Consider the following 24,180-nt stretch of genomic DNA (forward strand, 5'->3'; position numbering starts at 1 on the left):
CGTTCTTTGAGAAGATAAACAAAACTGACAAACCCTTAGCCAGACTCACCAAGAAAAAAAGAGAGAAGGCTCAAATAAATAAAATTAGAAGTGAAAGAGGAGAAATTACAACAGATACCACAGAAATACAAAGGATTATAAGAGAATATTATGAAAAACTATATGCCAACAAATTGGACAATCTAGAAGAAATGGATAAATTCTTAGACTCATACAACCTCCCAAAACTGAACCAAGAAGAAACAAAGAATCTGAATAGACCAACCACAGGTAAAGAGATTGAAACAGCAATCAAAAACCTCTCAAAAAATAAAAGTCCAGGACCAGATGGTTTCTCTGGAGAATTTTACCAAACATTCAAAGAAGATTTAATACCTATCCTTCTCAAACTATTCCAAAAAACAGAGGAAGATGGAACACTTCCTAACACATTCTATGAGGCCAACATCACCCTGATACCAAAGCCAGACAAGGGCAATGCAAAGAAGGAAAATTACAGTCCAATATCGCTGATGAACATATATGCAAAAATCCTCAACAAAATATTGAGGATTTTATGCAAACCGCATACAGCAATACATTAAAAAGATCATACACCATGATCAAGTGGGATTTATACCAGGGACACAGGGATGGTTCAACATCCACAAATAAATCAATGTGATACGCCACATTAACAATGAGGAATAAAAACCACATGATCATCTCAATAGATGCAGAGAAAGTATTTGACAAGATCCAACATCCATTTATGATAAAAACTCTTAATAAAATGGGTATAGAAGCAAAGTACCTCAACATAATAAAGTCATATATGACATACTCACAGCCATATTTGTCATATATGTCATATGCCATATTTTTCATATATGACAAACCCACAGCCAACATCATACTCAGTGGGGAAAAACCGAAAGCCATCCCTCTGAGAACAGGAACAAGACAAGGGTGCCCACTCTCATCACTCTTATTCAACCTATTATTGGAGGTTTTCGCCAGAGCAATTAGGCAAGAAAAAGGAATAAAAGGAATCCAAAAAGAAAGAAATGAAACTCTTGCTGTTTGCAGATGACATGATTTTATATATAGAAAACCCTAAAGAATACATTGCAAAATTATTAGAAATAATCAACAACTAAGCAAAGTTGCAGGGTACAAAATCAACTTACAAAAATCAGTTGCATTTCTATAATGATGAACTAACAGAAAGAGAACTCAAGAAGACAATCCCATTTACAATTGCAACAAAAGAATAAAATATCTAGGAATAAATTTAACCAAGGAGGTGAAAGACCTATACAATGAAAACTGTAAGACATTATTGAAAGAAATCAAGGATGACATAAAGAAATGGAAAGATATCTCATGCATATGGACTGGAAGAATAAACATAGTTAAAATGTCCATACTACCTAAAGCAATCTACAGATTCAATGCAATCCCAATCAGAATCCCAAGGACATTCTTCACGGAAATAGAATAAAGAATACTAAAATTCATACGGGGCAACAAAAGACCCTGAATAGCTAAAGCAATCTTGAGAAAAAAGAACAAAGCTGGAAGCATCACAATCCCTGACTTCAAAATATACTACAAAGCGATAGTAATTAAAACAGCATGGTACTGGTACAAAAACAGACACACAGATCAATGGAACAGAATTGAAAGCCCAGAAATAAAACCACACATATATGGACAGCTAATCTTTGACAAAGGAGCTAAGAACATACAATGGAGAAACGAAAGTCTCTTCAATAAATGGTGCTGGGAAAACTGCACAGCCTCACGCAAAAGAATGAAAGTAGACTATTTTCTTTCACCATGCACAAAAATTAACTTAAAATGGATCAAAGACCTGAAGGTAAGACCTGAAACTATAAAACTCCTGGAAGAAAACATAGGCAGTACACTCTTTGACATCGGTCATAGAGGGATGTTTTCAAATTCCATGTCTACTCAGACAAAGGAACCAATGAAAAAATAAACAAGTGGGACTTCATCAGACTAAAGAGCTTCTGCAAGGCAAATGAAACCAGGATCAAAATGAAAAGTCAACCCACCAGCGGGGAGAAAATATTTGCAAATCATATATCTGACAAGGGGTTATCTCCATAATATATAAAGAACTCACACAACTGAACAACAAAAAAAACAAACAACCTGATCAAAAAATGGACAGAGGTGGGCTGGCCCGGTGGTGTAGTGGTTAAGTGCACGTCACGTGCTCCACTTTGGTGGCCGGGGAGTTTGCAGGTTCGGATCCTGGGCGTGCACCGATGCACTGCTTGTCAAGCCATGCTGTGGTGGCGTAGCATACAAAGTAGAGGAAGATGGGCACGGATGTTAGAACAGGGCCAATCTTCCTCAGAAAAAAGAGGAGGATTGGCATTGGATGTTAGCTCAGGGCTAATCTTCCTCACCAAAAAAAAAAAAAAAATGGGTGGAGGGTATGAGCAGATATTTTTCCAAGGAAGATATACAGATGGCCAATAGGCACATGAAAAGATGTTCATCACTCATCATCAGGGAAATGCAAATCAAAACTACACTAAGATATCACCTACACCCATTAGAATGGCTACACTCACCAAGACGAAAAATAACACGTTGGTGAGGATGTGGAGAAACAGGAACCCTAATTCACTGCTGGTGGGAGTGCAAACTGGTGCAGCCTCTATGGAAAACAGTATAGAGATTCCTCAAAAAATTGAAAATAGAAATACTCTATGATCCAGCTATCCCACTACTGGGTATTTATCCAAAGATCCTGAAATCAACAATCCAAAGAGGCTTATGCACCCCTATGTTCATTGCAGCATTATTCACTATAGCCAAGAAGTGGAAGCAACCCAAGTGTCCCTCGACTAATGAGTGAATAAAGAAGATGTGGTATATATACAATGGAATACTACTCAGCCATAACAAAAGACAAAACAGTCCCATTTGCAATAACATGGATGGACCTGGAGGGTATTATGTTAAGCGAAATAAGCCAGACAGAGAAAGACAAACACAGCATGATTTCACTCATATGTGGAAGATAAACTAACACATGGACAGAGAGAACAGTTTGGTGGTTCCCAGGGGGTAGCAGGTTGGGGTGTTGGCAAAAGGGGTGAAGGGATACAATTGTATGGTGACTGACAAACAATAATGTACAACTAAAATTTCACCATGTTACAAACTATTATGACATCAATTAAAAAAAAACTATTAAAGCTATGAAATAAAAATGGGCAGAGGATATGGACAGACATTTTTCCAAAGAAGATATACAGATGGGCAAGAGGCACATGAAAAGATGTTCAACATCACCAATTACCAGGGCAATGTAAATCAAAATTACTATGAAATATCACCTCACACCCGTAAGAATGACTATAATTAACAAGACAAGAAATAACAAGCGTTGGAGAGGATATGGAGAAAAGAGAACCCTCACACACTGCTGGTGGGAATGCAAAATGGTGCAGCCACTATGGAAAACAGTATGGAGAGTCCTCAAAAAATTAAGAATAGAACTACCATATGATCCAGCTATTCCACTGCTGGGTATTTCTCTAAAGTAAATGAAAACATGAATGTGTAAAGATATATGCACCCCTATGTTCACTGCAGCATTATTCACAATAGCCAAGACTTGGAAACCTAAATGCCCATCAAGGGACAAATGGATAAAGAAGATGTGGTATATCTACACAACGGAATACTACTCAGCCACAAAAAGTGATGAAATCTTGCCATTTGCGACAGCATGGATGGACCTTGAGGGTATTATGTTAAGCAAAATACACCAGACAGAGAAAGACAAACATTGAACGATTTCACTCATATGTGGAAGACAAACACATGGATAAGGAGAACAGATTAGTGGTTACCAGAGGGGAAGGGGGGTTGGCAAAAGGGGTAAAATGGTACATATATACTGGTGACAGATAAAAACTAGGCTATTGGTGGTGAACACGATGCAGTCTATACAGAAAGTGATATATAATAATGTACACTTTAAATTTACACAATTTTATAAGCCTATATGACCTCAATAAAATAACTAAAAATAAATAAATAAATAAATAAGAGGGCCGGCCCTGTGGCTTAGCAGTTAAGTGCGCGTGCTCCGCTACTGGCGGCCCGGCTTTGGATCCTGGGCGCGCACCCACGCACCGCTTCTCCCGCCATGCTGAGGCCGCGTCCCACATACAGCAACTAGAAGGATGTGCAACCATGACATACAACTATCTACTGGGGCTTTGGGGGGGGGGGAAGGAGGAGGATTGGCAATAGATGTTGGCTCAGGGCCGCTCTTCCTCAGCAAATAAATAAATAAAAGGCATCAAAACTGGAAAGGAAGAAATAAAATTATCTCTATTCACACATGGGGTGATCCTATATATATAAACACCCAAAGATTCCACCAGAAAGCTGCTAGAGCTCATAAATGACATCAGCAAAATGTCAGGGTACAAGATCGACAGAAAGTAGATTAGAGGTTACCAGGCACCTTGGGGGAGGGAAAATGGGGAGTTATTGCTTAATGGGTGCAGAGTTCCTGTTTGGGGTGATGAAAATGTTTTAGAAACAGATGGTGGTGATGGATGCACAACATTGTGAATGTACTTAAAGGCACTCAATTGTATACTTAAATTGTTAAAATGGCAAATTTTACATTATATATATTTTACTACAATTTTAAAAAGTAGAAAAAAACAAAAACAAATCTATTTTACTAAATTTACAAATGGATGTTAAAATATTTAAGAGAATTTAGCTAAGCTGTAAGTGGTACCGATTGTTTAAGAGAGTTCATTCTCTTCACTTGTGTTGATAAGACATTGATCAAACTTCACTTTAATAGAGCAGGATGATTTGTAAGGAAAAACTAAGATTTTGTATTTGCAATTTTAATTCATTAAATATTAATTCTTACAACCCAGTAGCTGCAAACAACTTTCTACGAACAAAAGCTGCCTTCATAGACATAAAAAAAAAATATCTCATATTGACCTGCAACTTTTAGATTTTCAGTAATTTAAATATTTTTAAATTAAAAAAAATTTATATAATATATATAATTTTTAAATTTTCACAAAGAAAAAAACAAAAATACTCTCTGGAAAAAAAATCCAGACATCAGAATTATATGTTTCTGAATAACAAATAACATAATGTAAGAAATCAATGTCCTCATACCTCCCCAAGTGTCGATGTGGATTTTTTTCCACCATATGTACAGGAAAAGAAGGCCAGACAGGAAGAACTGGGACATGGTGTTTGCCCAGGCAGATCCTCTGAAGGAGAAAAAGTAATCATTACCTGGGAGTATATTCCCCCCAAGTACTAATAAACACACCACCCCTGACAAGCTTTGGCTCTGAGTAAGAATCAGTTCTTAGAGGAATCCAGAACTCTTGGACTGTTTCCTTTTAATATTTTATACACCATATCCACTTACAGTAGACTTGTTTCCTTTCCACCAACATTGAATATTGTAGAAGAACGAATGTTACTATTCATTAATGGAAAAACAAAAAGACATAAATATTTGTCACCATTCCTTGTCTTAACAACTTTAAATAGCCCATCAAATAAATTCTCACACATAATTAGTTAAAAGGGATCTAGCAAACAGCTACTGTGTTCAAAATACTGGTCTAAGGTCACAGCAGTTTTATTTCCCAGGATTATAATAAATTTGTTTTCTATTAGAAAACAACCTTAGATCATCTTCAATAGATGACACTGTATCACCACAAATAAAATGATGTCCCATTCCGCAGAGAGCCAGAACTTTGCTTTCCCTTCTATTTTTTCATTTTGCTCTCCGGACCAATTCTCACATTTTATCACTTATTAATTCATTCCTATATGTTCTCCTCTTACCCACCTATCCCCAAACTGTCCTTTGTACATCTGTTCAAGAAACTTCTAAGAGACAGTCTCTGAGGTACATCTGCAGAGGAGAACCTGGATGCCCACTCAGGTGTTTCTGTGGGTCAACGTCACCAGTTCTCAAACCTGCCTGCTGACTCTTACGTCCCCCAGGGCCAAAGCCTCTCTCAGTTTTCTGGCATAGGAAGATGTTATAAATGTTTTTTCATTGATTGCTCTTGTGTTCCAACTCTCCACTATCCTTTAATTAATGGCTTTTGTATATATTTTTTACTGCAATGGACAGTAAGAAATAAATTTTCCATCCCTATCCAGTACCCACATTAATATATGTACACACACATCCTACAGAAACAAAAGTCTCATGAAAAACACCCCCATACCACCTTATATTTTCTATTCTATTTAATGTATTTTATTTCATTCATAATATATTTTTTAAAGTGCTAGTCACGACCCACTAAACTGGTTTTCATTTATAAAGAAACACACTGCCCCAAAGCACCTAAAAACTGCTGAGGCTGGGTCTACAAGTGCTGGCCTGACCACGCCAGCCACACTCGAAGAAGGCTGGCTCTGGGCCAGCGCACCACAGGGGTCGTCAAGTGAGGGATGGACCAACAGCACGGGCCTACCGAGGGAAGTTTAAACGGACACTGCCTTCTCTGTGTGATCCTTGCCTTCTCGAGCTTCGTGAAGATGGAATTTGGCCCCATTTCTTACAATGCAGAGACAATGGCAGAATCCCCACAGGCATCTGCCCCGCTCTGGCCTTTGCTCCGGCGCCCATCTCAGTTTTCACAGGCTGCAGCAATGGCCTCCTCCGGGCTAACTCCTCTTCCACACGCGGGTGTCGGCGCACACACTGCTCCTTCCACAACACTCTCCCATCTCCCCAGATGAAGCCCAGCCTCTCCTCCCTTCCCACAGCCTGGGCTGGCTGCCCCTCGTGGGTGTTCACGGCACCAGCTCTCACCCTGTCACATGGAGCACCTGAATATCTCTAGGTATTTCCTGCCAGGCGGCTTCACTCCCCTACATCCCAGCCCCTACGCCTGGAGCCAGCACCCAGTGGACACACAGTATTTGATGAATGAACGGGTCACGACTTACACCACTCCAAGGTCCAGGGCATACAGCAGGAGAGCATTCATGCCCACGTTGACAACATTCGCTGCAATCCCAGTAATAACCTGAGGCATGACGACGCCCTGAAATCCCCAGATATGAAAACATTAGCATTTTCAAAAGCTAATTAGTTAGGTGGTGTGAAATAATAGAAAACATATGTATTGGTCTCTGCCCCCGGTTCCCAACCCAGAGCTCCTAAAACCCTTGCAATTTCCTGAGTGATAAGAGCACTAGGTGTATCTTTTGTCTGGTATTTGGTCTTGGACCCTGGTTCTTCACACAGAGTTCCTAAATCCCTTGGGATTTCCTGAGTGATAGCAGTGTCTTTCGTTCTAATGAGGTGACTCTGAGGGGACTCCTGGATGGCTCCTGGATGGGGGCTGGTCACCAGAAAGGCCAAGCCATGATGAGGAGATTGGAATTTTCAGCCCCACCCCCTATTCTCCAGAGAGAGGAGAGGGGCTGGAAATGGAGTTAATGATTGATCATGCCCACATGAGGAAGCCTCCACAAAAACCCCAAAAGTACAGGGTTTGGAGACCTTGCAGGTTGGTGAACATGTGGACATGCTGGGCAAACGGCATGCCCTGAGAGGGCATGGAAGCTCTGCGCCCCTTCCCACACAGCTCCTGCCACGCATCTCTTCCATCTGGATATTCATCTGTATTCTTTGTCACATCCTTTTATAATAAACTGGTAAACCGTAAGTAAACTGTTTTCCTGAGTTCTGTGAGTCATTCTAGCAAATTAACTAAACCCCCCAGGAGTGGGTCATGGGAACCTCTGATCAGTCAGAAGCACAGGTGACAACCTAGACTTGCGATTGGCATCTGAAGTGGGGGCAGTCTTGTGGGACTGAACCCTTTACCTGTGGGATCTCACACCATCTCCAGGTAGATAGTGTCAGAATTGGGTTGGGACACCCAGCTGAATTGCTTGCTGTGGGAAAAAACTCCACACATCTGATGTCAGAGTGTCGTGAGTATGATAGTAGTGTGAGAGGAAAGGAGAAACGCAGGAGGAAGACTGCGTTTTTCCTAAACAGGTGGTCAACTGAACATTCGGAGGTAAATAGGCAACAATTTTAAACGACAGCAAAGTTACACAAGACACCCTATAGAAACAGCCAGGAGTCAAAACCACTGGACGCGTCTCCTCCATTGGTGCAGCTTCCAGCCAAACCAAGCAGAAGTTTGTAAACACTTCTGAACGACCTGGTAGGTCATAGTTTCCATCACAGTAACAAAGAGAAAAGAGAGGGAATAATCACATGAAGAGCAAATTGGGTCCTGGCATGAGGTGTAAAGGAAAGACCATTTGTGGGACTGTGGTGTGGGTTCATCAGTTGTCTTACACAAAACACCCAGCAATGCCTCCCTCGTAGCAGGTGTGCAGTCAACGTTCACCCCTTTATTTTACAGCACCACAGTCACTCGTTTCTTTTGTATCTCTTGCCTACTCTACACTAGTACTCAGATGAACATTTTCTTTAAGTAAGACTTCTACACTTTTTCCCCTGCATTTACAGAGTTGCTGTCAAAGCAGAATGGCTTCCATGGACAAAAGGTAACAGGAAGGCAGTTAGAGGGACTGGGGAGGAGCCACAAGGAGGCAGAGCTTGGGCCCCTCACCTCTGCCCACACTCACTCTTGCCCTCCGCCTTCTCCTCTGCTCCCCTTCTCCCTCTGGTGGACTGAGGGCACAGTGATCCCTGTGCACTTCTGGGAATGTGGCCGTAGGAACTGGGTCCTCTTCCTCTAAAAGGGAAGCACCAGAACCAGGCCTGAGGCCAGATGCAAAGCAAGCAGCCAGCCCACAGAAGAGGTAAGGGGTGGGGTGTGGGGGCTGCAGAGGGAAACAAGAGGTGACCCGCAGTAATCTGACAGATTGATACGGGCTTCTCTCCCGGGCTGGACAAAATCCACCTGCAAGACTCCACGTCTCCCGAACAAAGAGCTCTGGGTAGAATTTCAGGAAAAAAATGGTGAATGACTTTTACGGAAAATTTCCTAAGAATATTTACTGTACATTTCCAGTATTATGGAGTAAAAATATTAAAACAATCTGTACCTGATTTTGTAAATATCTTGTCTGCAGCTGGAACAGGAATACTACCTATAAGGTAAAATAGAAAAACAAACACATCTCATTAATATAAAAGTATAAGTCAAGAGTTTATGGCAGTTCTGGTTTTTAATAAGATATTTCCTCTCGATATGTGACCTCAAATTCAGAGAACCAGACCCACACTAATCAAATGCTAGGATGCCAACTCTTTGGAATTTTCCGGAGTGGACCCCCTGAAGAGCTGACAAGGGCAAACCCTAACCGGCAGAAGCAGAAGTCGCTCGCTGCCCTGACATCTCAGTGGCTCCGAGAGTGCCTGCTGGTGGTTCTTCCCAAAATCCCACAGGAGCCCGGGAAACATTCTGATTAATTTGCAATCAAAAGTAACCACAGACTAAGGTAGGAAATTTCTTCCCCTCGTCGGTGTCTGTATTTAAGCTGTTGGCCATCATAGTGGCACAAGCTCTGAGAATCAGTAAGGTGGGGATGACAGGCCCAAGAAATACATGTCGAACTTTTGCCTGAATAGAACTATGATAAAATAAACAAACAAACAAAAAAAGGGCAGAGACACGTGCCTGACAACATTCATGAGCTGCTTCATGTACCGAAACACAAGAAAATCCTTGACACTTACGGGAAGAGCAGGAATAAAAGCCATCACATAAATCTGGGCTATCCTGAAATAAACAACAAAATAGTCTTTAGTTAATATTAAAACAATTGCTGGTCATACTGTCTGCAAATTGAATCCCTAGACTATATTCTAAAAATTAAAACTAAAAATAATTTATATGGGAAAAATTTAATAACAATTTTAAGTGATTGTTCTCTACAATCTAAATCAACATTACGCTAGGCCTGCTAAATGTCTGCTTTCTAAGGGGAAGTCTGACTTTACAATTTTTAGCTCATTCTTAACAGAAAAGGGGGAATGAACACAGCAAAACGCACTAAAAGTTGGGTAAAATCCAGAACATGTTTCGAGAGAGTCAGCGAAGCAAGACCAACAGTAGTCGTCTAGAAAGGAGAGACCCTCCTTGCATCTCATGTACCCCGGTGACAATATCAGAAAGCATGGAACTGTAGGTTGAAAAAACCCAACTCTAAAAACAAAAGTGAAGGCAACTGTGTTGCTATTCTACTTTTCTCAGGAGAAAAATATTCTGTGCATTTGCAAAACACCAAAATGGAGGAACTCCATGAAAGGTTGACTGGGGCCAAGTGTATTATATTCTCGTCCTGTGTCTTTTCACCCTGGGCAGGGTGTCAGGTCACTGTGTCAGTCTGCGTCAGGTGGTCCCTCCCAGCCCTGGGATTCTGTGGTCCACAGTCACAGCTTCCATTTTCCATAGGGTTCAAGTCCAGGTAAATGTCAACATAGGTAACATGACCAGACAGTCACTTACTCTGAACCTGGGATTCTGACATTAGAGACGCTGCTGACCTGGAGACTTCGGGGTCTTGTTTTAAGAGCAGGAGGATATGCTCGGTATTGATGAAGATGGCCCAGCAAGGAAAGCAACACAGCATCAAGATGAGGATTCCTCTTTGAAGTATGATCCCCACACGTTTTAGGTTCTTGCCTCCAAAGGACTTGAGAAAACAAACACAATGATAAAGAATGCCAGCTGGACTAGGCAAGCCAAGGCCTGGACCACCTGCACTACAAACAGCCCCCAAGGGGAAGTGCCCTGCCCGCCACCCCTGCCGCCAGGCAGCCACGTTTCCTGCCATCAGCTCCCCACTCCAGCATCTAAGCCAAGGGCAGCCAGTGAGACAGTTGGTGCCAGTGGCATTTTAAACACGCCCTGGGATGACGAGTCCCCTGTCCTGGGAACAGGGACAGTTAGACATGGAGGGCACTGGCAGCAGAGACCAGAGCTTAGAAGGTATGAGAAGAACTGGGCCCATGTTAGAGCCTTCACATTTATTCAGCAAATATTCCTTGAACTCCTAACGTGTGCCAGACATATCTGAGGCCCCAGGAACTAACCCAGCAGTGAACAAAGCAGGCAGAAGTCCCTGCTCTCATGGAGCTGACTTTCTAGGGGGAAAGGGAGACAAACAGTAAACAGGAGAAATAACCAAGACCTAGAGTGCACTGTCTAGGATGTGGCGGTAAGTGCTGTGGAGAAAAGGGAAGAGGGACGGAGTGTTGGAAGGGGAGTGCAATTTTTAAACGGGAGTTGGGGAGGCCTCACTGAGAAGATGATATCGGGCAAAGCCCCCTGCGAGCTGAGAGAGTGAGCTGGGTGGACATCTGGGAGAGGCACAGGAGGGCGGCCAGCGTGGCTGGAACCAGAGCGGGGGAGGGCAGCAGGCCCAGCAGCCTCCACAGTGAAACGGGGTCACTGGAGCGTTCTAAGCAGAGGGATGACAGAATCTGACCGACGTTTAAGAGTGAGGAGGGGACAGAAGCCACAAGCGAGCAGCCGGGAGGCCAAAACACAGATGAGAGTGGGCGATGGAGGGACAGGGCTGCACCAGAGAGAAGCAGACCCGACGGAGGTGAAGGGGCTAGTCCCCACATTGGCCCTGGCCAAATCTAGGCCTCGTGTATCCTTTTCCAGGCACCTTTTTCTTCAAGTAACATGAATGATTGTCTCTTTATTACAACCAAAAAAGAGTTAAACTTAAAGCACATTAAAAAAGAATGGAAACAAATTAAATAATAATAAAATAATGGAAATATAAATGACGTATTATAGAATATTATGCAAATATTAAAAGGGAATGTGTATGCCTACTTCATTCACTGTGTTCTCCAAAACACATTAATTGGAGGAAAAAGTAATAATACCATATGTAGATTTTAGAATTGTGAGTGTGTAAACGTACATAGATTGAAATATTTGGAGGATATTCACCAAAAGTAGAGGTAACTTTAGGGGAAGGAGCTAAATTTTAGTGATTTTTTTCATTTTTTAAAACACTTTTCTAGATAACCTAAAATTGCTATATGTGTTTGACCTTTATGATCTTTTTAAAAAACTGTTTAAAATTTGGGAAACAACGTGCTATTACAGAAATATATTTAACATTACAGAAAGATGTCCATTATATATTGATAGATGGGGAAAAAAGTTAAAGATATAGTCTTTTTTGTTTAAAAAAAACTGTATGAATAAAAATGACTTAAATGGTGCAAAAAAGGGACAAAAAAACTGTTTTAAAATAAAATTTCATATCCTATACCATGCCAATCCAGAGGTAACTTTAGCCTAAATTACATTAAGTCCTTTAGAGCCATGTTCAGCTTAGCCTGTAAAAACTCTTTCAGGACATCTCGTGCACAAGCTGCTGAGCTGCTGAGTGCAGCAGTTCAAGAGACACTACGTATGCTCAGTGCTGTTCCTTCGCATGCATGTAACCCTGTCCTCACTCTTCCAGGCTTTGGGTTTGAAGGCAGGACTCATCTATCATACACCCACCCACACCCGTCCATCCATCCACCACCCACCCATCCATCTATCCAACCATCCACCATCCATCCATCCATCCACCCATCTATCCATCCACCCACCCATCCATCTATCCAACCATCCACCATCCATCCATCCATCCACCCACCCATCCATCCATCCATCTATCCAACCATCCACCATCCATCCATCCATCCACCCATCTATCCATCCACCACCCACCCATCCATCTATCCATCCATCCACCACCCACCCATCCATCTATCCAACCATCCACCATCCATCCATCCACCCACCCATCTATCCATCCATCCACCCATCCATCTATCCAACCATCCACCATCCATCCATCCATCCACCCATCTATCCATCCATCCACCCATCCATCTATCCAACCATCCACCATCCATCCATCCATCCATCCACCCATCTATCCATCCATCCATCATCCATCTATCCAACCACACATCCACTCATCCCTGCTTTGTTCTCTCCCTCCCTCTCACTCATTCAACAAATTTCTAGGGTACCCACAAAATAGCAAGCACAGTTCTGAACAATAAGGATTCAAAGACTAAAAGGGATATAGTCTTTCTCCCTAAGGAGCTCAGAGTCTAGTAGGGAAACCACTATGACTCAGGTGGGTGAGACGAGAAGACACAGCGAGAAGTAAAAGACCTAGACCAGAATCTGCCTCTCCTCTGATTATGCTAGCATGCCAACCCAGAGCTCCCGATCTCGTGACAGGTAATAAGGACGAAGAAAAATGAGCAGCTTCAAGAAATATTTAGGAGTCAAAGTCAACAGCAATCAATAGTTCTGTTAACATACGGAGATGGGAAATGAAGAAGGATTCTGGCTTGAGTAGAGGGTGGTGTATTCCTGTGAGAGGAAATCCTAGAGGAGAAACAGTTCAGAGTGGGAAAGACTGATGAGCTGAGCTTGAGATGTCTTGTACATAATCCACATTCAAGTCTGGCCCTCAGGAGAAGTGGGGCAGGAGACGGAGATGTGAGTTTTCAACATCAGGGTGGAGACAGAAGCTAGGGAGAGGGAGTACTCCGCTAGAAGGTGAGGGCGTGGGGCCTCTGAGTGGCAGGGATATCTCAGGAACAGAAGAAGAACATACACCACAGACTGAGAAGGAGCAGCCAGAGAGGCAGCCAGAACATCGGGAGGGCCCACAATGGTGGCAGCCAACCGAGTGTTGTGGAGAACAGGGAATGGCCGAGCGGGTTAAGGATGGCGAAGTGTTCACCATGATTCAATCACAACAGACGTGGAGGAGACCAGGCTGGGTGGGATGCACAGGAATGGAAAGGCATTGACGGGCGCTGAGTCGAGAGCGGGGGTCAAGAGAGGGAGCACAAAGAACACTTTCAAGAAGCTTGGCTTAAAGGAGAGGAGAGAGAGAGACGGAGGTGGAGTGCTGGGTGAGGGAGGGCAGTTTTAGGGCGGGGAGATCAGACAGGAAAGAAAAAGGAAAACACAGCTTCTGAGTAGATAGACCCAGAGGACAGAATTAGTAGAGCCAACTCTATTTGCATTTACAGCCATCAGCAGCACAGTATTTGAGAAATAAAAGGCAACAAAACCAGAGTGGACAGTCCCTGGATCGTCTCTAACATGAATGGTAATTGACACAAAAAGGTATGTGGGGGAGGGTGGTCCTCACCTGAGACATTAGCGTGTCACAAGCGGAGGCCAAGCCAGTTCCAACTGAAATCCCAGTGACATTCACAATCTGCAAGGGACGACAGACCAGGTGTGGCAAGCAGCCAGGGGACTAAGCAAGAGCAGAGTCGCTGTCAAACAGCTCCCCTTAAACCAAGGAACCACGACAGCTTATCTCCAATGGGCAGCCCATAATTATACACTTAAGGCTCTATATTTCAGATCAAATGGGTGTCTACATCTAGCCTTCTCGATTATCAAACAAAAATGTACCCTCTAACTAAAGGGTCACAATCAGACTGTGTCAACCAGGGGAGCTTACAACCTAGTTTTTCTTAGACAACACAGCGCGTTACAATTTCTATATTTAAAAGTTGTGGTTAACATCTGAAAGCGATGCCCCATCTGCGACGTGCATTTAATAACAATGACAGCAAATGTGTACTGAGCGTGTGCCACGTGCAGGCACTGTCCCAAGCCCTTCACATATGTAGTGTTATGACCACTACTCTCACCTTATGGGTCACCTGAGAGAGGCACAGAAAGTGTTGGTCATTCAGACGGTGACCTGAAGCTGGGAATCTGGCCCCAGGCTTTAGTCCTCTAGTGAGGAATGGAACTAGTTTTGTGTCACTCTCTTCATCAGACCTCACCCAGTGCCCCTGACAAGGAAGGGCCCAGATGGTAACCTGTAGGTGAGGGTCAGGGCGGTGGGGGGAAGGAGTGGTGGGGGAGGCTGAAGACCTTCATTTTCATCCTAGGTCTCACATTTAGCAGAGATGTCAACCCCAGGTGAGCAGGGGAGTTAACTTCTTGGCTGACCAAGACCACACACTCTAGCCCCCAGGAGTCAGTGACAGGCCCCACACAGAGTGAGTGAGCCCCAGGGCCCTGGTCCTGTGAGCAGTAGGAGGCGCCCACAGCAAAACACAATTCTGCTCTGAATTCCACCCAGGGCAGTGTCAGGGCCACAGCTCCAAAAACTCCTCAGCCTTCCAGGAAAATACAAAGATGTGGCATGTCAATTACTGAAAAGTTTATATTTAAAAAAAAAGTCACACATGAGACTTTTTCTGGCAAACTGACGACTGGTTGGCTTAGGATGTTATTCCTTCTCTACAGTTTAAAGTCTATCCCCTAGTCAAGTCTGTTAGAGACTGCTTTGGTTAAAGTCAATGAGTTTTTACCAAGCTGAGCTCTGACGTCATACCTTCCCTTACAATGGTCGACTATGTAACTCAAGACGGCACAAAATTGCTTCTCTATCTCTTGTAGCTAGTTGCCAGGACACCGTCTTCCACATCAGAGTGCCCACTTTATGAGACTCTACAAGAGAAATTCCTCTAGGACTCAGTATCAAGAAAGGCCCTCCTCAGCCCAGTGGCGCAGGCGGTTAGTGCGCGAGCTCTGCTGCGGCGGCCCGGGGTTTGCCGGTTCGGATCCCGGGCACGCACCGACGCACCGCTTGTCAAGCCATGCTGTGGCAGCGTCCCATATAAAGTAGAGGAAGATGGGCACAGATGTTAGCTCAGGACCAGTCTTCCTCAGCAAAAAGAGGAGGACTGGCAGATGTTATCTCAGGGCTGATCTCCTCACACACAAAAAAAGGCCCTCCTTCCCCTGAGTCGATGGCCTGGAAACCTCTCAGGCACTAGGAATCATGGGGTGGGCCTTTGGGTCAGATTGTGGCCTCTCTGGTGCTACTCACCCCAGCTTCAGTCTTTTTCCATCCACGTTTCTTTGACCCATCCTACTAGCCAGTGACTTATCCTTCTGTACTGAAAGTATTTTTATAAACAAACTCAAATTCTTTGTGGAACAAGGTTGGGTATAAATAAATGTTCTTTTATTTAAAAAACACTTTTGTAAAATCTTCTCATACTCTATACAGAAATCTTCTCATACTATATATAGAATTTTTCATAAGGTAAACATTTTTTGGCTTTCATAAATAGTTTTTTTGAAATTGAACCTATTATCTGCCTCACTATTAGTTACAGTTTAATAGCTGATTAAAAGCTAAAGTATCGCCACCCACTGCCCAAGGGAGGGCAGGCAGAGACTCTCTTATCTGAGGCCTTCTCTACAGAAATCCTTGTCTTTGGAACATACCAACCTTCCCACATACCCTGCTCAAGCCTATCTATATAATTTTAGATTTGTTACTCCATTCCTATTATTTTTACTTTGAAAACTAGGAACTTTTTTACCCTCTTATCATCGGGTGATTGGGGGAAAAAAACAGAGAAAAAGAGGGAAAGAAATCACCACAAACCACATATAAAATCTTAATTTAGCTTTCTTCCCCCCAAGATATGTTTAAAATAGTTTTGATGAGATAAATGAAAGAACAGGAGTCATGGGACTCCACACACATATATAATTGTAACATTTTAAACCCTCCCCATATTGGAGGATGGAAAAGCGTAAGGGAGTGGGGTTGAGAAGAAAAAGACAAGTTCAGGAGACATCTAGGAGAGAGCTGGCTCACAGATGGTTCTCCTGAGCTATGTATTTCTCTGAAATATCTACTTGGGCCAGATCTGTGCCAGGTACCAGGCCCGGCAAAAATTAACATGAGCTGGCCGATCAGCAAGAGAGCATGTAGAGACGCAGAATGTGGCTCCCAGCACAGGAGCCGCCAAGACAGAGGCTGGCACAGGCTGCTGGGGGCACAGAGGAAGGGCTCCGGGTCTCGCCAGGGTCTTCAGGGAAAGCTTTCTGCAGATGCCCCCAAGCTGTGTCTAGGATATGCTGGAACCTCACACGAAAGTAACAGAATGCAGCGAGTGGGCACCCACAGCAGGAGCCAAGATGTCTGGACTTCATCGTCAAGTGACAGGGGAGCATTGAAGGATGTTAAGCCGGGGAGCACTGGAGACTCTGGCTCCAGAATGGAGGAGGGGAGGATGGAGTCAGGGCTGGAGGAGGGGAGGCCAGTTTGGCACCAAGGCTGCAGGGCACGCATGAAAGATGAAGGCTGGATGGAGAGAGCGAAAGCAGGAAACAGAAGAAAAGGAGTAATTTTAAGAAATGTGGAAATAAAGTTAGCAGGGCCTGTGGACTGACGGAGATGTGGGGTGTAGAAATAGAGGGGAGTGTCTGGGGTGCTCCGGGGGCGGGGGGGTGATGGTCACTATAGCTTCAGATATTCTGAGTGTGAGGAGTTCCTGGCGTATTCAAGCCGATATATCCAGTTATACACATGAGCAGTTAGACACCTGAGGGGAGCCCAGGTCAAGGATGGAGACACAAATTTGGGAGGCACCAACAAACAGAATGGGGAGGGAGAGGGGAGAGAAAGAGAAGTATAACTCTCAGAAGGGTGGAAGGAGAATGAAAGAGGACTAGCGAGGGAAGCACAGACAGCAGAGAGGCCAGGCAAGGGCGACTTCCTCTGGAGATGGGGCGGGGGGTTACTGACAACTTTCCTCAGAATAGGTTAAATGGAGTGGTGGGGAAACAGACGCCAGCTTGCAATGGGGGGAAAAGGAAACAAAGGTAGACTTTTTGGCAAAGAGCATAAGTGGATAGAGGCCAGAGAGCTGGCTGGGCAAGGAGGAGACAGGTGATGGAGATGTTTTCACAACTGAATGTGTTTACCATAGCACAGTGGGGCCAGTTAAAGGGATAGGGGCTGGAGGAGGAAGAACGGTTCTGGAGCACAGGCAGAAGGCTGGTCCTGAAGAGCGGAGTGATGGAGGTCTGGGTGGCGTGTTGAAGGGTAGGTGAGGGGAGGTCAGGCACTGACTGTTTGGCCCAGGATTCTGGAAGGGGGGCCAGGCCAGGGCTGCAGAGTGAGAGAAGATGTAGGGATCACAGCATGGGAGTCATGACCCCATGAGGTCAAAGGGCAGGTAGGATGGGGTGGGGACTTGACAGAGCTCCAGAGACAAAAGGTAGCCAGTGGAAAAGTAAAGTTTAAAACTTCTACTGTGGGTCCATCCTGAGGGGTGAAAATGTGTAGGGTGTGGGGCCTGCAGTGGATCTGGGGGGTCCTGGAAGCCAGCGAGATGGAGGGAGGTGGAGTTCACACACCCAAGAAGATGAGCACTTAGGCGCTGAGGTCTTCAGTGAACAAGGAAGAGGCCACATAGCGGTCATTAGATATCATCAACAGGGAAAAGTACAGGATGGTATTCCTGGATGGATTGTCCAAAAATGGGCACTGCAAAAGAACGATCTACTCAATAAATGGTGTTGGGAAAACTGGACAGCCACATGCAAAAGAATGAAATGGGACCTCTGTCTTCCACTATACACAATAATCTACTCAAAATGGATTAAAGACTTGAACGTAAGACCTGGAATGGAATTTATTTCACACAACGGAATTTATTCAGCCATAAAAAAGAAGTAAATCTTGCCATTTAAGACAACATGGATAGACTTTGAGGGCATTATGCTTAGTGAAATAAGTCCAATAGAGAAAGACAAATACTGTATGATCTCACTTAAACGTGGAATCTAAAAACAAAAACAAAATACGCATAAATACAGAGAACAGATCGGTGGTTGCCAGAGATGGGTGGTGGGCAAGATGAGTGAAGGGGGTCAAAAGGTGCAAATCCAAGTTATAAAATAAATAAAGCCTGGGGATGTGATGTACAGCATGGTGACTATAGTTAACAATACTGTATTGCATAGTATTTGAAACTTGCTAAGAGAGTAAATCTTAAAAGTTCTCATAACAAGAAAAAAAATTTCTAATTGTGTATGGTGACAGATGTTAACTAGACCTATTGTGGGGATCATTTCGCAATATATGCAAATATCAAATCATTATGTTGTACACCTGAAACTAACATAACGTTATATGTCAATTATATCTCAACAAAAAGTTAATTAATTAAAAAAAAATTTTTTTTAATGGGGGCTGTGGGGTAACGGTTTGGAAGCAGTGATAGGAAAAGGTGGAGCCCAATCTTGGGCCCTCTGGAGAAAGTGTCCCTTCAAGTTTGAGAGAATCACCCACTATTAACGTCTGTTCACACTCAACAGGGTGACCAGGAGTACCAGGTGTGCCAGGGCCACGTTGCCCGATGCGGTGGAGGGGTCAAGCTCAACCTTCTTAGAGGGGACACGGTTAATGGCCTGTATATAAAGCTTCCCTTCTTTCTTGACTCTTTCTGGAGACCCAATGTAAACTTTCAAAGGAAGCAGAAATATCCCTAAACCCCGATTACTTCACCCAGTAACACACCTGCAACTAAAATCTCTGATTCTACACACCAAGGTCATGTCAACCATTAAGCTGAAAGAGTAACTTCTGTGGACCTGCCATGATCTTAGAGCCTATACCCACCTCAGAAGGAACATTCTCTGAGACTGGAACCCTCCCCACCTCCTGGGGGCCAACACCAGCAGGAGGAGTATTTTTCACCTTATTTGAAAACCTGGATGAAATACAAGAGGCAACTTTCCACTACATCACTAACAAAAGCCCAGGGACAGAAGACGAAAGGAGCTGTAATTTCAATCCGTGGCCTAAGGAAGACACTTTATTACAAGGGTTAAATAGTGCGACCTTCATGAACTGTGTAATTCAAATGGCAGACAACCTAAGTTACCTAAAAGTTCTTTGGTTTAATTTTAGAATAGGAAAAAAAATGCAGTTCTTTTAGTTTTACCAGCACAATTTATCTAATTGCTACAAATTCCTTGCAATACCTGGTCCCTCTGTAATTGGAGGTCGGCCACACTTCATGGTTTGAGAGTACTGAAAACACTTTTGCTACGGAGTTGACACGATCTCCTCTCAAATCTAAAGATAAGGTAATGGTACCCCTTGGTCAAGCTCCGACCCTGTAAAGGAAGACGTGTCAGACATAATACAATTTAAATTCCGAGGCCTTACGATGTTGTCTGCCCAAATAAAAAGATAAAAATTTAAAAACCTACCGATACTGCGAGCGTGACACCATCCAGCTCGACCTTCCCCAGATGTCCACAGAATATGGAACTGACGATGCTATTAAGAAAGATCATCAGCTGTCCAAGGAACTGCCAAGGGAAGAGGAAGGAAAGGACGAGCTTACTCCAGCCCCGCGCGCCCCGGGGATGCTTCTCGGAGCAAAGCGGGACAGCGCGGGCCGGCGCTTGGTGAAACCCCGCATCCCGGGCCGGCCGCGGGGCGCCGCGGGGCCGCACTCACCGCGGGGCCCGCGAGCGCCGCCAGCTCGGCCGCCTCCCGCCGCACGTCGGGCGGCAGCGCGCCCCGCAGGCCCCGCAGGCAGCCGCGCCAGCGGGGGGCGCCCGGGCGCGCGGGGCTGTCCGGGGCGGCCGCGGGGGTCTCGGCGTCGGCCGGCGCGATCTTCATGCCCGCGCGGGAGCGGCTCGGTGGCGGGCGCGCCCACGCGACAAGTGCGCGGCAGGCGGCGGGGCGGGGGCGGCCCCGCACTGCCCTGCCCGGCCGCGGACCGCCCGCCCCCCGGGGGGACGCGGCCGGGGAGGGGGGCGCCCCGGCCAACCGTCGCCGCCGGTGGAGCCCCCGGGGAAGGGGACCCTGGCGGCAGGGGCAAGGGCGACGTCGGGGGAGAGGGGGTCCCTGTGGAGGGGGAGCCGGTGAGGGGCGCTCTGTGATGACAGGGACTATAGGTCGGAGAAGTAAAATGTGCTGAGGGTGGGGAGAGAGGGCGGCCCCCCAGCGCACATTGCTGGCGTTTCAGGTGACACTTCCTCTGCCTCGCTTTATGGCTGTGATAAAGAATTTACTCCCCGGGGAACGAGCTCCTTGCCAGCAGCGATTTGCAGGTGCTGGATGAGCCTACCTGGCGGTGGAAAGGGCAGGCAGTGTGAGAAACCTCTAGAAGGCTCGGGTGTCCTATGGGGAGGGAATGCAGAGGGAGTGTTCTGGCTTCCTAACGGAGAGCTGGGAGAGGGAGCTTTGCTGGCGCCCAACCGTGATGAGGGCCACGTAAGTGCAAGCCTTTATCTTGGTCCCTGGAAAACGACCTTGCATTTACATGGACCCAAGAAGAATGAACCACTGAGGGTGCCCCTGCCAAGTGCTGCCCCTGGGTGTTTTTTACTCACAGCAGCTATCTTTTCTGATTTGGTCCATTATCTGTTCTCTCGGGGCACAGGCCATGTCCAGCTCTCTGTATCCATCCCAGCACCCTGCGTACTACTTGTACTGAGCGTGCCGAGTTAACTGGCTGGGCCTAGCGGCCGAGAGGCTGAATCCAAGCTCCGTTAGTACTTAATTCAAGGCCGCTACTGAAACGTTATCCTCTGACCTCCCTGGGAGGAACTGGCAATGGCCGTTTGGATTTTCACAGCTCCAGAGAGTTTCCCAACTATTTTCTGAGGCCGGGGAGAAAGGAGCATTCATTAAAACCTCCTCTCTGTGAGACACAACCATATAAAACCGCCTGGATATATACCATGTAAGCCACCAAAAGCCCACGCCTTTGCAAAGACCAAGACAGACCCAAACAGAAGATAAATAGGACCTGCCCAGGACCCCAGCCTCCCCTCCCCTAGCAACTTCTTTTCATTTCTGCTGCCTTCCAACTTTATTTTATTTTATTTTTGTGAGGAAGATCAGCCCTGAGCCAACATCCACGCCAATCCTTCTCCCTTCACTGAGGAAGACAGGCCCTGAGCCAACATCCGCGCCCATCTTCCTCCACTCTACGTGGGACGCTGCCACAACATGGCCCGACAAGCGGTGCGTTGGTGCGCACCAGGGATCTGAACCCAGGCTGCCAGCAGCGGAGCTAACGCACCCAACCGCCACACCATGGGGCTGGCCTTCCAACTTTTATCACCCCTTCCTTCTATCAAAATAGGAAAGGGTCTGACTTCTTCCTCCAGTTTGCCTGGATTAGCTCTTCAAACCCTTTATTTCTCTCTTTGGGATGCCCACCACTCTAGAAAAATGAAGTGCTGGTTCCCAGTGGGGCCTTAGCCTACCACTTCATCTCTCCTTGCCTCTGCCCATCCATGTCAGTCCAAACAGATAGTAAGACAGGTCCTTACACTAATTGAGGCCATCTGACTCCTTTCTTAATAATCTGTCTTCTCTCCTTTTACCTTGCTACACATCTCCAGTGCCCACGGTGCCTGAGATCTGGACCCCAAATGAATATGAACAAATGCCATTTCCCATTGAATAATAATCTAAGGCACAAGGAAAGATATATTGTAAAATATATTTTAAATAATTCAGATAGTAAGAATCCTTAAGCACTCGGTACATGGATTCGTGTCTAAAAAAACAGTAAGCAAAAGAAATATCAAAGCTATATAGATGGATGCAGTTAGTACATGGTGGTCCTTGGTTGAGACAGTGGTGGATGTAATCTTTCAGACATTTGTCTCGGACTAGAACATAGTTTTTACCTTAGTTTCTCTTCTTCATTACAAAATATATCCGAACTCTCAATTCTTGGACTCCATCGGCACAGGTGAATCACGTTAACTGAAATGAGCTGCCACTGTTGGGCCTCTGAATTATTTATTTGTAAGTTCAAAAGTCTCTCTTGACCTGCCTCTCTCTCGCCACATCACTGAATTCTGACATACGCTCTCACTAAGATCCCCACCAGCAGGACTGAGACGACCCCCAGAAGCAGGAGCCCTCGCCGCAGCAGCAGCTGTCTCCCGGACAACTTAGTCATGTCCCTTGGATGGACCCGAGGACATTCTTCTTGGTGCATCTGCTGATCCAGCTGAGTCTCATCTGTTTTTTCAACATCTCTTGTTAAAATGCCTCCACGGTTTTCAGGGCCCACTGGGAGGAAAAAGGAACTTGGTTAGCAGCTTAAAAGGATTCTCTTCATCTGTATAAAAGATGTATACAAGGTGATGCGTGTATGTGCTACTAGCTAGGAAGAAGTTAATTCAGGAAGCAGTTGCTACAGTGGATAAAGAAAGCCTATCTCGAGTGCCTCTGCATTTGCTCATTCACAAGCACTGACTGGATCCTACTGTTGGCCTGGGTCCTCCAGGGAGCTCTGCCCCAGGGCAAGAACTAGAGAAATACAGTAGCTCCCTAAGTTATGATTCATAGGGGAAATTTTTAAGGGGCCACCACCCATCTAATTAGCATTTCAGAAAGAGAACAGGGCCAATGGAGGAGAAAAATAACTGAAGAAATAATTCAAGGCCATTCAGAGAACTGAAGAGAGATGTGAATCTTCACATCAAAGGGCCTACAAACTACCAGGCAGGATGGTGACTCAGACCTAGGTTAGTCTCATGACACTTCAGAATAGTAAGAATAAGGAAACAGCCTGAAGGCTTCCCAAGAGAGATAGGGGCAGATTACCTAATGGAACAAGCATAAGATTGACATTCGACTTCTTAATAAGCATAATCGAAGATTAGGAATGATACAAAGCCCTCGGAGTTCTGAGAGAAAATAATTTTGAACAGAATAATACCAGCTCACACGGACATCCCACGTCAGGCACAGTTCTCAGCACTTACTCCTGTGAGCTCACTTAACTCGGGCAACAGCAGTGTGAGGTAAGTACTATTACTATCCCGGTTTTTCAAATGGTAGATGGTAGGAAACTTGGATCAACCCTTCCTCTGAAGATAATTATAAAAGCTGGATGAAACAAATGAAAAATATCATCTTGAAGCGGTCAGAGAGCTAACAATATAATGAAAAGTCATCAGGGCAAGATTTAGGGGAAGCTGGAAACCTAGAGGAGTGCGCGGGCCTTTGGGGCAGCTTTTGCCCTGAGAGTTCTCCTTCTGGACCAGGCAGGAAGAAGCTGAGCAGTGCTTTTGGGAGTCCAGTACCTACCAAAGTAAACCCTTCTGTACTTCAGGCTGGAACTCTGAGGGGCTGCCTCAAGAATTAAACCAGAAGTAAACCAGCCCTCACGCTGATCGCCTTTGGGTCAGCTGGGTGGTCGAGAAACCTTGATTTCTGAACTCGCCCTAGACTGCTGGTAACCCTAAGTGTTTGACAGAAGCAAAGGAAGATCCTCTCTGAAGACAGACAATGTCATCTTAGGCCTCAAATTAGTTCTACCCA

General features: G+C 45.1%; 2 protein-coding genes across 2 annotated transcripts in view; both read right to left on the bottom strand.

The window, feature by feature from the left end:
* The window catches only part of LOC131416887 (multidrug and toxin extrusion protein 2-like), a 69,382-nt gene extending 49,205 nt beyond the window's left edge, over positions 1–20,177 (bottom strand). Inside the window, exons 1-7 of the mRNA XM_058559658.1 lie at positions 20,088–20,177; positions 14,188–14,256; positions 10,535–10,683; positions 9,725–9,767; positions 9,091–9,135; positions 7,003–7,100; positions 5,191–5,288 (exon numbers count right to left, since the gene is read on the bottom strand). Of these exons, the coding sequence (XP_058415641.1) occupies positions 5,191–5,288; positions 7,003–7,100; positions 9,091–9,135; positions 9,725–9,767; positions 10,535–10,683; positions 14,188–14,256; positions 20,088–20,174 (589 nt within the window). The 5' untranslated portion in view covers positions 20,175–20,177. The remainder of the gene's footprint in view (positions 1–5,190; positions 5,289–7,002; positions 7,101–9,090; positions 9,136–9,724; positions 9,768–10,534; positions 10,684–14,187; positions 14,257–20,087) is intronic.
* A 2,151-nt stretch (positions 20,178–22,328) lies between these two features.
* The window catches only part of LOC131416772 (multidrug and toxin extrusion protein 1-like), a 31,283-nt gene continuing 29,431 nt past the window's right edge, over positions 22,329–24,180 (bottom strand). The window contains exon 17 of the mRNA XM_058559443.1: positions 22,329–22,923. Within this exon, the coding sequence (XP_058415426.1) occupies positions 22,697–22,923 (227 nt within the window). The 3' untranslated portion in view covers positions 22,329–22,696. The remainder of the gene's footprint in view (positions 22,924–24,180) is intronic.

The sequence above is a fragment of the Diceros bicornis genome, chromosome 18 (assembly GCF_020826845.1).
Source record: "Diceros bicornis minor isolate mBicDic1 chromosome 18, mDicBic1.mat.cur, whole genome shotgun sequence".
NCBI lineage: Eukaryota > Metazoa > Chordata > Mammalia > Perissodactyla > Rhinocerotidae > Diceros > Diceros bicornis.